Raw genomic sequence first — 16,681 nt, forward strand, 5'->3', positions numbered from 1 at the left:
GAGGGTTTACAGTTTATTAAGATGTTTGAGATTACATGTTACGGCAGCCTCACATGAGGTATATGGAAGCAGCCACTATTGTGAAGGGCTTGATGGAAGAGCTGAATTCTGAGCTGACCATGGAGAGCCCTGGCCACAAGCAATTAACCAGCTAGGTGTCATTTTACACTCAGTTGCTGGGGACCAGGAATTGGGAGGGGACAGGGAGGAACCTCTGTGGTCTCTAGAACATGACTTTAAGTAGTTGTGGTTTGGAGAGTCAGTGAGGCAGCCTCTGAGTCTCATGTGGCATGCAAGCACTGGAGATTTTTACCTTTGGGAGTATCTATGGCTGAAAAAGCCCATACTTTAAAAGAGTACATCAATTTCTTGTCTTGGCAACATCTCTGAGCTTTTTATGAGCATCTGCAATGTTCATGGTAAATCAGGAGGAGGGGTGTGTTATTCACCTGTATGTACAAGTCTGTACTGGCAGACCATATATATTCAAAAGGACATAGGACATTTGTCAGCTGTGGCAACTGCCTTGCCCTGGTTATTTAAACAGTATTGTTGGAAGTGTTTTACATTTGAGGGGAGCTCTACACAAATCTGTCAAAAGCAGATGCCAGAGGTGATGTACATGTCTGAAAGACTAGGGTGGAACAGGGGACACATACACCAGGAACAGTTTGAGGGTACCAAGGAATTTCCATTCTGGGGCTCACTGGCTGACCTAAATTCTGTCTGTTCCTTCGAAGAGACATTTTGGAGTGACTGAGTATGCCACAGCAGTAACAGTTTGAAAACAGCAAACCATCTAACCCTCCAACAAACAACTTGCTTGTGAAAAAAAAGAGCATCTCCCCCCCAAAGTATTTATTTTTTTTACAATGTTTTTGAGATTACTATTTTTTAAGTCTTGGCAGGTGAGGCCTGGGCCATGTTCAGGTCATTGTGCAGAACAGATGCAGAACACCCCAAAGCATCTCACAAACCACAACAGACAAGAGGTCCTCAGGGTGTATCAGCTCACGAATTAATGGGCCCAATATTCAGGTACCCACAGACATTACTCCTGCCCTGACCCAGAAACCACCTCTCAGAAACTCCAGGAAGGGAAAAGAGCTGAATGGACACATCAGTCCCTCTAAAAATGGACTCAGCACCCTCTTTCCTTGTATTTGCCCACCCTCAGCAGGCTGGCTGGGAGCCTTGCAGTTTGCATGTAGAAACCAATAGCCAGGATCTGCCAACTTAACAGGTTTGGCAGACACAGAGTTTCAGTTGCAGGACTCCTGGATCACAGCTGTGAGGAACAAAAGCCTAAGAGTATCTTTGAGCATTTCTTCTCTCAGCAGCTTCCCTTCTTGGTGCATTTTCTTTCTCTAAAGAAAATTTCAGGGTTTCCTCCTACAGGAGAAACCTTTAATTCTTCAGGCCAGTGGGGAGGGCTGAGGTCCTAAGATAGCTAATGCTAGAATAGAAAACATCGCCCCATTTCCACTCCCCCTTTCACCTGCTCTTTCTCATTCCCTCGCTTTCCCAGCTCAACCACCCAGCATTCAAATACACAGCAGTTCCTCCACCCTGTCCTTCTCTTCCGCACCAACTGTCCAGCCATTTTGGAGAGTGTGGCCTTCGTGTCACCAGAGTAACTCCCAGAAGGAACATGACACTGCCAACAAGACCAAGAAATGTTCCAGAAGAGATCCCCAAGGGCTGCCAGACCCTAAGCCACAGGGTTTGGCACTCGGCCCTCAGCATGCGTAGTCTCTGACCCCCAGTTCCTTTTGTGTTAGCCTGGGAGCAGGAGAGTGGGTGCTGACAGTTTCTGTCTTGGCTTTGGGCGGGCCAGGGTGCCTTTCAGCTGCACTTGCAGGATTTCACCACCATGTTGGAGAGCTGCTCCACTTTGGGGGTCCTCCCGACATAGTACAAGATAGTGAGCGGCTCCAGGTCCTGGGGGACACAGCAGGGCGAAGCGGATGCCTCAGGGTTCAGCGTGTTGTATAAGCCCAGCACCTGCAGAAACAAAGTAAATGTGGTGACAAAGTCAGGAATATGTTTAAGTTGGTTGAGGACAGGAAGGGACTGCAAAGCCAACAGGTCTCTAGGTGTTTGGACTATGCTCATCAGCGAGTATTTCCCTGAGGTGAGTAAGACTCCCCTGCCACTTCCTGATCATGGCCTGCTTCTAAAGGGTCTCACCTCCCCCAGCCTGACTCTTAAGACTTTTTTTTTTTTTTTTTAATTGTAGTAGCCTTGCTCTGTGGCTGATGCCTAAGGGTTGAAGGAGTGTAAGTAGTTGTCTCCTTTCATCTCTTATTTGGTATGGTGGATAGTGTCACAATTTTTGCTTTTCACAAGGCTGGGTGTAACCAGCCTGGGGCCATACTGTCTTGGGTTCCATTAAAGAAACCAGAAGAAAGAACATCAGTGCTGCTTATTTCAACCAACATCTCTAGATAGCACTGCACGGATGCCAATCCTCTTGAGTATCCACAATTCCCTCCCAGCTTTGAACTGTCTGATGCTTCCTCCCTCCGCTCCATCCTCCAAGTCATTACATTATAATGCTGGAGCCAGGAGAGTGTCCTGTGGGACCCCACTGGATTCCTCCTCCCAGCTGGCCCCAGCCCACAGATGACTGTACGCTTCAGCCATGTAACCACTACAGCACAGTTGCCATGTTTCTTGCCAGAGGTGGCCACTTCTCAGTGGTAAGCAACTTCTTGAGTTGTGGGGCCAAAACATGATCTCACCTGCACTACTGTAGTCTCATTAGTGCTTGTCTGGTATAAACGACAGGATCTGGCACATTGTCTTTTAACTACTTTACAGTCTTTGGGGATGAGAGGTGCTAAGGAAACATCCTGTTCTATCATCCAGATCCATGTAATCGCAGTTGTTCTGGTAGAAGCTCTCTGGGATACTGAGCAAAGTATTCCTGGCTGTACCACAGGGGTACCACGTGCTCTGGGGTCGCAACAGAGACAGCAGGTTAAACAGACTGGTGAGAAATCTTCTTTTCACCATGTTTTTCCTAGGTGGTGCTGGCAAGCTGTCAGCAGTTATATTGTTCTAAAGGTTTCTTGTATCACTCAGGCTGACCTTAACACTTGATCGTTTCCTTTCTTGCTCAAGAAAAGAACATTAGGAACCATTCTAAAATCTCCTTTCTCTCACACTGATTCAGTCCAGTTATCTACTAGAGAGCTTCTCAGGACAACCAGATGGTAAAGCTACATGCCCATTACCCTTTCAAAGCTGTTCATTCCCTTGCCTTGTCTTGCGCTTAATGCCCAGCATCTGTTCACTCCTTCATTCCCATAGATTGACTGTTCCCACTGATATTAGTCCTTCAGCTTCAGCAAGCCTTGCTGCTGTGCAGACTGTCAAGCCGTCAAGAAAATGTTAGCATCTTTTCTGCAATATCATCTTTATCTAGTTATCTGTTCTTCAGCCGAATCTGCTTTTTCCAGTAACTTTTTTTAGTGAAACCTGAAGCTAAGTTGCTAGTGAGCTGTTGCATTGTCTGGATTGCCGCCTTTGCTGTGGACAGAAGCACAGGATTTTCCTCTGGCCTTTCTTGCTTCAGCGATGGAATTCCTGCTCCTTTGTCTGTCTTCTCCCCTTGGTAGTTCTCCCATGCCTGTGCTTTTCTATTGCTTTTTATTTTCTTCCACTTCAGACAGTAGCCAGGCTCAGGTGGTATTCTTCCCAAAGACTGCCTAGTGTACTCATGTTAAACAGACGTTATGCGTAAGTTACCTAAACACATTTGCTTTCTGCCAGTTTTTACTCCTGAATTTTACTGCCTAGTAGGTTCCTCCCTGCCATAGGTTACGTGGGATTTACACAGCTGGAAAGGATGCCTGTACAGAAAGGAGAGCTTACTGTATGGCTGTGTTCACTTCTGGACATGGACACGGATTTCCCTTCACTTTTGGGCTACAGCTGCCCCTGTGGTAGCAGACGGCAGCTGTGTGCCATGGCACAACAGTCTTGCATGACAACCTGGCACAGAGTGTAGAAAAATCCTCTGTCCAGTGCAAACTGCAGGAGAAATTTAGGCAGAAGATAATTACCAGAATTGATGCGTGATGTGAACAATTCAGTTAATACTCTGGCCATTACCAAGTAAGTTCCCTAAACCCATCAGTCCTGCTGTTTCACATCTTATCCAAGAGACAGCATCCTTCCTCCTCCTCCTCAACATTTGGCTGGAAGCATGGATTCAGTATTGACTCCAAAGGAAGCACATTTTCCCTGCTGAACCACCTAGACTCTTTTCTGCAGTTTCCTTGGACAGTCTTTTACAAGTATTGATCTGAACTGCTGCTGCTGCTTTGAAGAAACCAGATATGATCAGACTTAGGGAGGAAGGGGGAGTCACAGCCACAAGGCCTGACAGGATAATATGCTGGATGTACCGTGCTGTGAGTGGTGTCTGCGCTGCGGAGGTACGGACAAGGGCCCGAACAAAAGTTAGCAAAGTAGCCCTTAGGCTCGTGGACCCATTTCCAGCCAAGGTCCTGTCGGAAGTCGATGTACAGAGGACGCACACAGCAGTTCTCCTCCAGGTTCCTGAAACAGAGTATCGAAACACAGTGAATCTAAAGAGGGGCCTTACATATGAGTGCGTGACACAGCTTCCTGAACAGAAGGACTAGTACTAGCAGTGCCCAGTGGGGCACAGTGTTTGCCTACGCCAAGTGCAGAGGAGCAGCAGAGGCGAGCAGTGGCGGGCAGCTCAGCAGCCTGGCACTGCTCATGCCCGCCAGCAGGCAGCTTGGCTGCTGGCCCAGAGAGACAGCACCCCGCTCGCCCACAGCAACACCCAGCTGCTCTCTGGCACCTGGAGCTAGCAGGGGGCTGCCACGGGTCCTTGCCCAGGCTGTGCTCCAGGAAGCCACTTGCAAGTCTCCCTCTAGCCAGCAGCTCAGCCAGAAGCACAAAGTGACTCTGCTGAGCTGGCCAGTGTCCCCTTCTTGGACACCATGAGGAGCAGCTGGCTGAGCTGTGCTCCGCATGTGGCCTCTGTGGCACCATGGTGACCCACAACCCCTTTGGAAGTCTCTGCCTTTCCCCCTGGCATGGAGTCTTGCCAGGCTTGCCCACCTCACTCCATGCAGGATTCTCACTTACCGGAAACAGTAGTTGGTATCCAGGGCCCGTTTCTTTCTCTGGCCTCCCAACACTGGGCTCTCCAGCCGATGTGGGGGTAACATCATCAAGATGAGGTGGGGGTTATGCAAGTCTTTCTGCTTCTTCAGGCGCCCCAAGTCCCCACGGCCGTAGTCATCCTCACTGTCAATGCCTTCAGAGAAAAACAGGATCCACAAAGAAGTCAGTGTGGAAGTGGAGGGTGCAACAAGCCTTTTCAGTGCATTTAACACTCTCATGCCTGTCCTTGAGCTAGGGTGAAACAGATTCAGGCACCATGTCCACTTACTCTGGGACTTCTTCCCTCACAGGGACCCCTTTACTCCTGGTGAATCTGACTGCTGCAGTCCTTCAATAGAGGCTTACGGGCCACCTGTTTTACCATTTGCAAACTGCTGGTGGGGCCATTAATCCATCCCACTGACTCCTGGCTTCTGTCCCAGGACAGGCAGGAAGATGAATGGTTTAAAGAAGATGTCAGATCATTGGCACTCTGCAGAACAGCCTCAGAAATTGAGCCTGTGGGGGCCAGTGGCTGCAGCCCAGGGCTGCAAGCCAGGAGGTTCCTAGTTCTTAGGCCAGCCAAGCCACTGACTCTCTGGGCCACCTCACACAGGATGCCTGACTTCCTTGTGTTTCAGTCACCCTAAACTGGAAAGCAGAGCCTCTGTGGAAATCTGAGAAGGCATCAGGCTGAACTTCCCAGAAAGACATTGAAATACAAAATTATTCCTTTCTACAGACACTCGTGCAAACCCACCCGGCCTGCACTTTCTTTCTCCCATTTCTAACCTATGTACAAAGTGAATATACCCATATAATCAACATGCAAACCCAGATGTGTATGCTTTAAGACAAACGTTATGCAACGTAAAATACTCAAATATGCAAAGCAAGACCTTGTTTTTTCTTTAGATACTCCAGGCTTTCCCTTCCCCAACAGCCTCCCCTAACCCAGCGCTTTATCACCTTTGAACTTGATCTCCAAGACCTCGTGCAAATTCTCCAAGATGTCTCCGTTGGGCTGAAAAGTATGGCAAGGACAGTGTATGCTAATTTCCAGGCCAAGGTTGGACTCTGCAAAGAAGGAGATGACTCTGTGAGAAACAGTCTTCCTTAGCTGGGGCAGCTCCTGGTGCAGGGAAGTTTCACTGAGGACATGTACTTTGGTAGCTCCTAGACTGTGGGTCGGTCTCAAAGTCAGGGATGCTATATGAGTTGGGGAACAGAAGCTTCCTTGGAAAGGAGAATGGGAAGCAGAGTCTTGCGGCTTCACCTGTGCCAAAAGCTTTGCTCTTGCTAAAGGGCGCTTCCTGGATAGGTGAGCAGGGTGCTCCTGGTTACAGTTCTTAGGCTATTCAGCATCCAAAAGCATTTGTGAGCTTCAAGGAGCTCCACTGCAAAACAAGTATTTTGAAGAGCTGGCTTGCAGTGTCTGTGTTAAATCAGTTTTGCCATCCTCAGTACCTGTCTGCTATCTGGCTTCTGTTTAGTATCTGAAGGAGAGATCTGAAAAGGAGCGAGTTGGATATAGACAAGTAATTTCACTGGGAGCATTTTTCTCAGCAGCTGCAACCTCCTGTTTTGTTGAACTGCTAGTGGTCTAAGTCACACAGACTTTCCAGAGGCAAGTCTATTTTCATAATAACTTCCTGGACCAGTCGTGCTGTGTGGGCCTGACTAAGGGAACATAAGACTCTTATGAAAGCTCCTTTTTTATGTTGTGTCATGAATTAAAACATCTGGCTCCCCGGGGCACTGACAAGGTGCCTAGCACCTTTTCTCCTAAGCACTGTATACTCTGTGGTCTTGTCAGCTACTGTGCCTGCCCAGAGCTCGCTGCAGTTCCAGCCCTCAACTCCAGCCATCAGGACACAACTTAAATTGCTTGAAAAAGGAGGAGCCTACAAGCTCACAGCTTACCCTTCCAGGGAGCGGCTGCTTGCCAGTACCTGCATTCCAGTTTTCAGTGGCACCTAGCTTCTATCTGTGAGGCCAATCCAGCTGTGAGTCACGGTGCCTATGCTCCAGCTGTGAATGGGGTCAGTGTTCATGCTGGGAGCTGCCCCATAACTATCTGTTGGGCTGCCCAGCGGTGGCAGAGCTATGTTCTCTGCAGTGCTAAAGCCTCCATCTGTCTAGGTGTGTCAGCCTCTGGTATTTCCTCACCTTTATACCTGCCAAGCTGTAAAAGCTAGAGAAACTAGGATCCTTGCTGCTTTTTCCCTACCAGATTTGCTCTAGTCCACATGAAAATTAAACGAGAGCAATCCTCATTTTCTATGTATTACAGATTATAGTTTAGACAAGCAGAGGGAACCCCTGCTTGTAATCGAAGAAGCAAAAGAAGTTCCAGCATCTCTCAGTGAAAACAATTTCCTCCTCCAGAGGATGAATCCTCATTCATTGTTACCCAGAGAGGTAGTGGAGGCCCCATCCCTAGAAACATTTCAAGGTCAGGTTGGATGGGGCTCTGAGCAACCTGATCTAGTTAAAGATGTCCCTGCTCACTGCAGGGGGATTGGGTCAGATGACCTCTAAAAGTCCCTTCCAACCCAAAGCATTCTATGATTCTATGATTCTGACTCAGCCCACAGAGCTACACAGTGGGGACTCCAGGACAGGGCTAGGAATCCAGCAAATGCCACGCACTGAGGCAGCTCTCTGGAGGAAGGCTTGTTCTCAGACTGAAAGAAGCTGTCCTCTATGTGAGCCAAGCTCCTGCAAAAAGGGGAGCAGAGAGACACTCCTGTCAACATTGATCCACATTTCTATGGATGCCTTGACACCAAGTCCAGCTAAGACCCCTACCTCTGTGCAGAAGCCACTCACGCACAGTCTCGGTGACATCGAAGGACAGCCACTCAGGGGAGCCCCGTGTCTGCACATTCCTGCCACTGAGGTAGCGCTGCTTTGCTATGTGCTCATCCGGCTGAAGGATCTGCGTTAGAAGGAGTGGTAGAGAGAATCAGCCAGTGCCACGCATAAGGAAGGGATAGCCTTGGGTCTTTTTTCTTCCACAGCTCGCTAAAAACTAATTCAGAAGTTTGGTCCTGGCAAGTGAGACACCAGGAATACCCTGGCACAGGTGAGAAGGACATACTTCACAACCTGAACTCGAGATCTACACAATGCTTATTTCTGTGTCCTAAGCAGCCCGCCTCTCTCAATTCATCCTTGTTTTGGGGCACATATCCAGAGGCAGAAGCCCACAGCAATTGATCGAATGGGTGGTGGTGTTTCTGTATACACCTGTGGGATGTGGGTCTGGATTTCAGAGTAGAACCAGCAGTGGGCAACAGAGCATCTTGCCACAGGTTCCTTGCCCACGCAAGCCTATTGAGTCCTACACTGTGGCATTTTCATGTGTCCTACACTCTTCAACTTCTATCAAAACACACCAGGGCTGATCAGGTTTGGAGACCTCTCCCCCTGCTCAGACATCTCTTCCCGTTTCCAGATAACAGCCACAGCCTGTGCAAGGTGTTCTTCCTGCAGGACCCCAGGTTCACTCCACAGAGCACTGAACCTATGGAGAAGCTATGGGATTGCCTCCTTGTCAGTTGTGTCACCTGGTGGAGAATTGCTCTGACCTTTAAAACTGAATTCCAGGAAGTCCTCAAGAGGTACCAGCCACAGGGCAATTTTAGCTGCACTCTTACTGCAAAGTGGACAGACACCAGCCTGTGGGAATGTGCCGCCTGGATGCTAAACCGTACCATTAGCTGGGTGGTCCAGCCCAGCCTAAGACTACTTCCAAACCTGAACCAGACCTTATTCTGCCAGGGGAGTCCATGGGTTCAAACCAAACTCCAGATAAGTACCTGAATTAACGGTGCCATGAACTGTGCCCCTGAGGAGCTGCTGCTGAAGGGAATGTTGAAAGCAAGCATTATTTTTCCAGTAAATCAGTGACAAGACAGAGAGCTCCACCCCTTGGATTAGCACCAACTGTACTGGAACAGTCAAAGGAACTAAACTGCCAAGGGACCTAGGCATGCAGATGTGACAGAAGGGCCAGGGCTGCTCCACTGGTGAGGGGCTCCCCTTCCAACCCCCTTGTCAGTGCATCAGAGCTGCAGTGGGCACCATGCCAGGGTGCCCAGCGCAGCCAACCAATGTGAGCGGGGAAAGGACAGCGCCATACTGTAAAAGGAAAGAAAGGTGACTGTATCACTGCGTATGCCGAAGAAACCTGGAGTACAGCATGGGGCTTCTTCTCTCTTCTGTAGCCCTGCACATATCAACTGAGGCAACCGTTAAGGAGCCAAGCTATTCTGGGCTCAGGCACAGGGGAAGGTGAGAAGGATACTCACCTGGAAGAGCTCAATGCGCTGCTCACTGCGTTTGGAACTCAGGTTGGGCACACGCAGCACCCGAAACTCAGCCCGGAACAAGTTGGTGCTGTTCTTCTCTGCCGAGGACACGTTAAAGCGGAACACATTGGAGGTGACACCTTTTGGACAAATGCCCAACTCATCTAGGAGAAAGAAAGATGGAAAGACTGAGAACCACAGGTCAGAGCAGTGGGATCTCAAATAAATATTGTTTGAGAAAGAGCTTTCCAGTAGAGGCCTGTGGTTCAAACATCTTGCCACCTGTGAAGCATGGCTGTCTAGCTAAAGGTAACACAGGATGAATTCACTCACATTTGGTCTACATTGCAACATTTTGCACATTTGCAATCTTCCCACTACTGCCACCCTTATTTCAATGCTACAAGCCAAAGAATAAGTAGAGATCAACCACGGTATTTTTAATATTATCTCTTCTAAGGCTGCTCATCAAATGTTGCTAATGCTCATGAGTCTGCTGCATCCAAAATGACAACCCCAGCCAAGGCAATGGGGCAACCTCATTTGCAGCTAGTGGGCCCCATTCCTAATAGGGATGATGGTGTGACTCTGCTCATGCTGGTGACATGAAGCCACATAGGAAGCGATCCCATTGCCGCTGAATCTTGGTTTTACAAACCTTGACATTGTCTCCTAGAATAACAGCCAGCCAAATGTCCACAAAGCATGAGGTGTGGAAGACTTTTTGGGGCAGTAGCTATTCAGAGTGTACAGAAAGAACAGGGTTTTAAGATCAGTTCTCACTCATGACCTGGAGAAGGAAGTCAATAGTACCAGATACAGAGTTCTTCAAGGACAGAGTAAGAGTGCTGAAAGGCCTGTGGAGATCATACACAGGGGCAGGAAATAACACAGCAGTTCTCTGCCTCAATGTGTACCTGCTGAGCAGAAAAACCCATTTCACAGGTGCCCCAAAAGAGAGTAGGTAAAAGCTAAGAGGTTCAAAACAGTATCAAGACAAAACAAGCCTCTCTTCACTGGGATGATTTTGGTCCCATGGCAGTCTTTGTAGTCACTGTTGTTCCTCTCCCATTGACCTCTGTTAGTCTTCAAGGCTCTAGCATCATTAAGGCTTCCTGCAGACAAGACACAGCAGCTCCTGCTCTATGCCCACATGCAAGTTTGTTTGCAGCGCTACAGAGCCTCTCATATGACCTCTGACTGTTGTCCAGTGCAACACAGGGCTCTCACGTCAGCTGATATTTAAGTTGCTTTTAAACAAACAAACAAAAAAAAACCAGAAAGAAAACCTGTCACCTGTTCCTAGCCACAGTTCCAGCCTGTGACAGATAGGCTAGAAGCCCTAGTTGAAGAAACCTTCAAGTTAAGATTCCTGGAGTTGGCCCCTCTCTTCACACCACCACTATCTCCCCAGGGAAGTGGCTTCTGAAGATGGGCTAGTGTGAAATGGCGCCTGAGCACAGAGGTTCACCTTCCATGCCAAATTCTGCTTTGAGCAACATTGATGCAGTTCCAGAGTCATCTCCATGAAGATGAAGGTCTTCCTCTTGTGCTACACCCAGATTCAGCAAGCAGGAGCCTGCCAGTTTACAAGGATGTGTTCTTAGGGTGCTGAAGTTTTTTACTCAATAAGCTAATGATCAGATGCTCACATTGGACTTTAATTGGAGGGGTTTTTTTTTGTCATTTGTACTACTGAATGGAGCAGCTTTCCCATACAGGAAAGTCTCTGGCTGCTATTGAAGAGATGGATGTTCAGTAATCCCAGGTGACCAGACTCAGTTGCAGCCATGAGCTGATATGCTCAGCCCAACAACCCGGCAGTGCAAAGAGTACACTGAGCCACACGACGACACCCACTGTGAGGACACTGTGACCAGTTCTAGGTTTTATGCCACAGAAAAAGCACAGCAGAAAACCCAAGCTCTGATCTCATTAAATGCCCAAAGGCATCTTCCTGGCTGAAGTCCAACACTGATAACTGTTCTGTGTCCTAGACCTAGGCAGATACTGTGTTTTAATAACCCCTTAAGCTGTTTTGCACTCCTAGCCCTATTAATAGTGCTGTTAACAGCCTGTCCTTCCATTTCAGACCTGACTGCCTGTCCATGAGGGGTGTCCCCGTAATCATCAGAAATGCCTTTCTAGATCAGACCAGTGGTCAGTCTAGTCCAGTATCCATTTCCAACAGTAGTGCTTCATCTGACAATCTATTTAGAGACTGCAGATCTGGTCCTATAGCACAGAGCAGATGAGAGACAAAATAATTTATTGTTTATCATCTCCTTAAGATTTCTGGCTACGTTAGGCAGCCATGCTGATAAGACTGTATCTACTGTATTTTGCCTGCTGTCCTCACATTGCCTTCTGCCTACTTACTTCACCAGCAAAGTGCTGGTGTCTTGGGAGATGTTCCTAGTGGAGATGGTAATAGCTATCTTCCTTTCCCTAAGAAGTTTTGTGTTCCCCTCGTACCCTGGGCACAAGCCCTCTGTGATAGGGAGATGGAGCTGCGTTCTGTGTTTCACTCTGAACACCATGAAGTTGGAGCCTGCTTCTTACAGCAGGGTGTCCAAGATACAGGTCTCACTCCCAGGAAGCTGACTGCTTTGGAGCAAAGTACTTTTTGCAAGAGGTCACAGGCAAAGAAGGCGAGGTGATTTTTCAGGGAACTTCAGTGCCAGCTCAGGTGTGTTAATCACACTGGAATCCGGATGTGTCCACCTACTAAGCACGGAACAAAGCCTGGAGGCAATATTCCTGCAAACTCTTCCAGTCCACAACATGCAGTGGCTGTAACCAAGCCTGGAGACAGGGTATCTGTGACACCCTGTGCACCCATGCCAGTCTGTGTATGACACAACAGGACGTATCCTCACGATCGGACCCTGCTATTACTGTGGAGCCCAGACAGCCCAGAGCTGTTGACTGCACAAACCATGAGACCAATAGCCTCTCAGCGTGGACAATGTGATACAGGGAGCAGGTTCTTCTGGGAGCTTCCCTGTTCCTACCACTGCTCTCAGCGAGGTGCGGGTTCTCCACATGCTGCCGATCCTACACAGCTGCTGTTTCTGGCAAGCCCCAAGAGGGCTGATGGCTGTGTGGTTAGAGTTTGATGTCAAGGGCAGGCTGTCTGTGAGCAGGTATTGCCTCGCTCCATATTATACCACTGGTAATTCAAGGTGTTTCATGCCAAAGCAGCGTAACTTTGAAGAAAAAATTGATCCTTTGATCCTTCTGGAACTCTGTGGGTGGCAGATTTAGAGAGAAGAGATACTTGACCCCAGCGACCAGGCTTTAGTTGCCTTGTCTCTCAAGCTGGCTTGGAAAATGGCACCTGTTTTTCCTCAGGAAGGTAAGCAAAGCCATTTGCAGGAGCATTGCAGATGCTCTTGGAGCTTGAATCTAACCAAGTGTCGTGGTTTAGCCCCAGCCAGCAACTAAGCACCACGCAGCCGCTCGCTCACTCCCCCTCAGTGCTTAAGGGCGTCTGAAGCCCCATGAGTTCTAAGAGATCCCTGAAGTGAATGGCCAGTCAAGAGTGAGTTATTCTCTGAAAGTCAGTCGCTTATAATTCAGGCAACTTGCCCTGGAGGCACAGCAGAAAGACCATTCCGTAAGTCACCAAACAGTTCAGAGCAGGGATGGGGAACCTGGTCCTGAACATCCTTCCTTCCTAGAACGATGGGGCTCTCCCCGCTGCTATTTTTGCTCCTCAGCTCTCCTCACTTTTGGGCCTCAATTCCTTGAGAAGGATGAGTTCTCTGAGCCAACGAGCTGCTTGACTAATAGTTTGGAGCTAGAACAGTTCATGTGCATGAGCGTGCATGCGCACACATTTCAGACTCGTCTGTATCATCCGCGCAGTTCCCTCAATGGAGCAGTCCTCCCCTTCCCCCCCAGAGGAGACTGGCTTTGGCTCAGAGCGTGCTCTGAGATCACCACCTGGCACAGTGACAGAGTCATGGGAAAGTTGAACATCAGCCACTTCTGAAGACACGGGGCCAAAATCAGCCATGGTGTAAGCGATGAAACTCCCCAGGTTTCAAAAGAAGCGCGTCTCTTGACACCACGGCCTGTCTGGAGCTAGTCTCTCCCAGCGTGACCCAATTCCAAAGTTTCCTCTTTCTCTGGGTGGTGGCATCTACACTGCCCATTCCCAGGAATTCAATCTCAACACTCCTTGGTCTTTTGAATACGCTGCTCAGCACCTTGCCCCAGTGTCCTACGGGGACATGGGAGAGGTTCATTCATTTCCCTGTGAATTTTCCCCAACCCACAGTCCCTCCTCACTGCTCCTTCTCATGCACCACATCTCTTCATTCCTCTTTCCCCTCTACTTTATCCAAATCCACTCCTCTGACTTCATTTCCCACTGTTGTGCTTTCCCAGTTTCCTTCCCCAAAACACACCAGTTCATAGTGTGGCTGTACTATTTTGTGCAGACACTAGGTTTCCCCATATATTTTTAGAATTTCCCAAACGACATTTCAGTAAGTCAAAAATGCTGAAATACAGCTAAGCTGCTTATATACTGTGCACTTTCTGTTCCTTGGAGTCTTGGTCTCTCCTGAGCTAAGAGCTAATCAGATAACCATATGGAGTGCAGTCTGCGAGAGATTAAGTGAAATTTGTTGCATTACCACATTGTAGCTCTTATTCCAGCTCATCATATGTCAAGATTAACATAAACCTGGCAGAGTAACTGCATTCGGAGGCTGCCTGCACCAAGTCACAGCTCCTCCCCAGAACTGCTGGCGTTCAAATCGTGTCCCCAAGACTGCACTGCACCACGGGAGGACACCCTGGATGGTGGTATGACTGCATGCCCACCAACATTTTCCGATCCTAAGGAATCCTAAGCACAGACCGAAAGGATTGCTTGTGCCTACATGTGCTCAGCATCTGCAGTCTGCTTCGGGTTCATGTCTGCTCAGTCTCTGTCTTTGCATCTGCATCTGCTCAGCTTCTGCACCTGAATCTGTTTAGCGTCCGCATCTGGGCCTGCTCATTATCTGCTCCGCACCTGCTCAACATCTGTCACGTTTCCTCAATGCCCGCGTTCCCTTGGGGGTCCCCTTCGCATCACTGTCTGCTTTGCACCTGCTCAGCATCCCTGTTCTCTTTTACTCGCTCTCTGAACCTTCACGGTATGCGAGTAACACCCTCGGCAGTGTCCTCCAGGCAGCGGTCTCTTCCGCAAGCGCCTCTCTACCTTCTCCACAGCCAGGGCGGGCGCTGCACAGAGCAAACAGGTTGCCTGCATCTCTGCAGCAGGCGCTGGACCTTCAGCAGGGAGGAGTCCGTCTACCTGCTCGTCACCCAAACACCAGACCTGCGCCTTCCCTAGCCCAGCGCGCAGCGTTCACCCCGAGACCCAGGCTGCCTCCTCCCCTGCCGCCTTCCCCCCTCACCTCACGTCTCCCCCTCCCCGCCTCCCCCCAGATGTCCGGGCCCTAGGCGCGGGCTTGGCTCGCTGCCCCCGGCCGGGGCCTGGGCCGATGCCGCTCCCGGAGCCCGCAACCCGGCGCTGCCAGCGCCCACCACCTCCACCTGCGGCGGGGCCGCTCGCCGCCGAGCCCCGCGCCGTCCTGCCGGGGCTGCGAGCGCTCGGCGCCCCGCGGCTCCGCCCGCCCCGGCCCCGGGACAGCGCCGTGCGCCCCCGGCCGCCGCTCGCCCCCGCACCCGATCGCGCAGGCGGGCGCAGACGCGCCCCCCGCCGCGGCGGCCCCCTCCCGCCTCCGCGCTGCCGCCCCGCCGGGAAAGCGGCCCCTCCCGCGGGGGCCCGGCGCCCCTCGGCCCCGGCCGGCCGCCCCTCCCGGGGTCCCGGGCAGCCTGCCCCGGCGGGCGCGGCACCCCGGGCGGCGCCGGGGGAGCCCAGCACTTACTGTGCTCGGGGAGACCCTGGATCATGTCAAATTTATGGATCTCTTTGGCATAGTATTCGGACTCGGTGTTGTCCTGAGAGCAGCTCTCCTCCTTCTCCTCCTCCATCTCCTCCAGCAGCTCCCGGGTGCTGTTATAGAGGGCCAGGATCTGGTAGGGCACATGGGCCGGCCCCACGGTCTCCGGGGGGCTGGTGAGCCGCAGCTTGCTCAGGATCTGCCCCCGGATGGCTTCCACCCTCTTCTTCTTGATGTGGTCCAGGTCCAAGGTGGTGCAGGAGGACAGCGAGAGGCTCACGGTGGCGAAGCTCAGCAGACAGAGCAGCACCAGAGCCCTTTGCACGTACATCTTCATGTGCGAGGGGGCGGCGGCGGGGGCCCCCGGGAGAGACCCCCGGGCGGCGGCGAGCGGGCGCGGGGGACCGGGCGGTGTGCTGGCGGCAGCCTCCCCAGATCCCGCAGGCTGAGGCTTGGCGAGGAGGTGCATGAACTCACTGCGCCGTGCGCGACTCAGGACTTCCAGGAAGAGCTGGCAGCGCTCCGCAAGGAGAAGCGGCAGGCGCCGTGCCTCGCCGCGCCGGGCTCCTTCCCCATGCGCCGCCCCGCGTCCCGCGGAGCCGGGGGCGCCCCGCCGCGCCGCGCCGCCGCACGTGTCAGCGGCCCGCGCCGCCCCGCCGCCGCGGGGGGAGCGCGGCGCCCGCCCCTCTCGCTGCACCATTCATGCCCCCGCCGGGCCCCGCGCCCTACATCGCCCGCTGCCCGACCCCCGGGAGCGCGGCACCGCGGCGCTCCCCGCCCAGCCGGGAGCAGCGCCGCCGCGCCGCCCGCTGCTCCCGCGGGCTCCGCTGGCCGCCGTGCCCCGGCCGCGCCGCGCCGCACCGCACCGAGCCGCACCGCCCCTCCCGCGCGCACTGCCTCTCCGTCGCTCTCGCCGCTGAAATTTTATACCTCCCTCCCATGACGTCCCCGGGACGGGGCTCGGGCGGGGGAGGGAGCTCCAAGCCCGGCCTTCGCCCGCCGCACCGCGCTAATGGCTTCAGCAGCCGCGCAGCCACCGCCGCCCGCCCGCCCTCCGCCGCCGCACACCTCCCCCCCCCCCCAACCCCCCGCCGGGCCCCGCCGCCGCCCCCCGCGCGGCCGGCGGCGCCGAGCCCCTCGCGCCCCAGGGCCGGGCCCCTCCGCGCGGGGCGGCCCCGCGCGCCCTCCGACGTGGCCGCCGCGCCGGCGCGGCCGTGGGGCGCGGGCGCCCCCTGCTGGCGCCGCCCGGGCAGCGGCGGGCGCGGGGCGGCGGGTGCCGGGCCCTTCGCGGTGGTCCGCCGCGCGCTGGCG

At 52.3% G+C, this 16,681-nt stretch overlaps 1 protein-coding gene across 1 annotated transcript; it reads right to left on the reverse strand.

Moving 5' to 3' along the window:
* Positions 1–1,845: 1,845 nt before the first annotated feature.
* Positions 1,846–16,070, reverse strand: TGFB3 (transforming growth factor beta 3). Its single transcript, XM_075712650.1, has 7 exons — positions 15,356–16,070; positions 9,465–9,628; positions 7,960–8,089; positions 6,118–6,225; positions 5,131–5,302; positions 4,416–4,569; positions 1,846–2,004 (listed from the first exon to the last, which is right to left on the reverse strand). Exons 1-7 carry the CDS (start codon positions 16,068–16,070, stop codon positions 1,846–1,848), a joined length of 1,602 nt encoding a protein of 533 aa, XP_075568765.1.
* Positions 16,071–16,681: the final 611 nt, after the last annotated feature.

Source organism: Pelecanus crispus, chromosome 6 (genome assembly GCF_030463565.1).
Source record: "Pelecanus crispus isolate bPelCri1 chromosome 6, bPelCri1.pri, whole genome shotgun sequence".
Lineage (NCBI taxonomy): Eukaryota > Metazoa > Chordata > Aves > Pelecaniformes > Pelecanidae > Pelecanus > Pelecanus crispus.

Coding starts and splice junctions, on each gene's coding strand:
- TGFB3 (XM_075712650.1), bottom strand. CDS start 16,070: ATGGTGCAGCGAGAGGGGCGGGCGCCGCGCTCCCCCCGCGGCGGCGGG. Junction 9,629..15,355: donor CCAGGGTCTCCCCGAGCACA/GTAAGTGCTGGG, acceptor TCTTTCTCCTAG/ATGAGTTGGGCATTTGTCCA. Junction 6,226..7,959: donor TGAGTGGCTTCTGCACAGAG/GTAGGGGTCTTA, acceptor CCTTCTTTGCAG/AGTCCAACCTTGGCCTGGAA.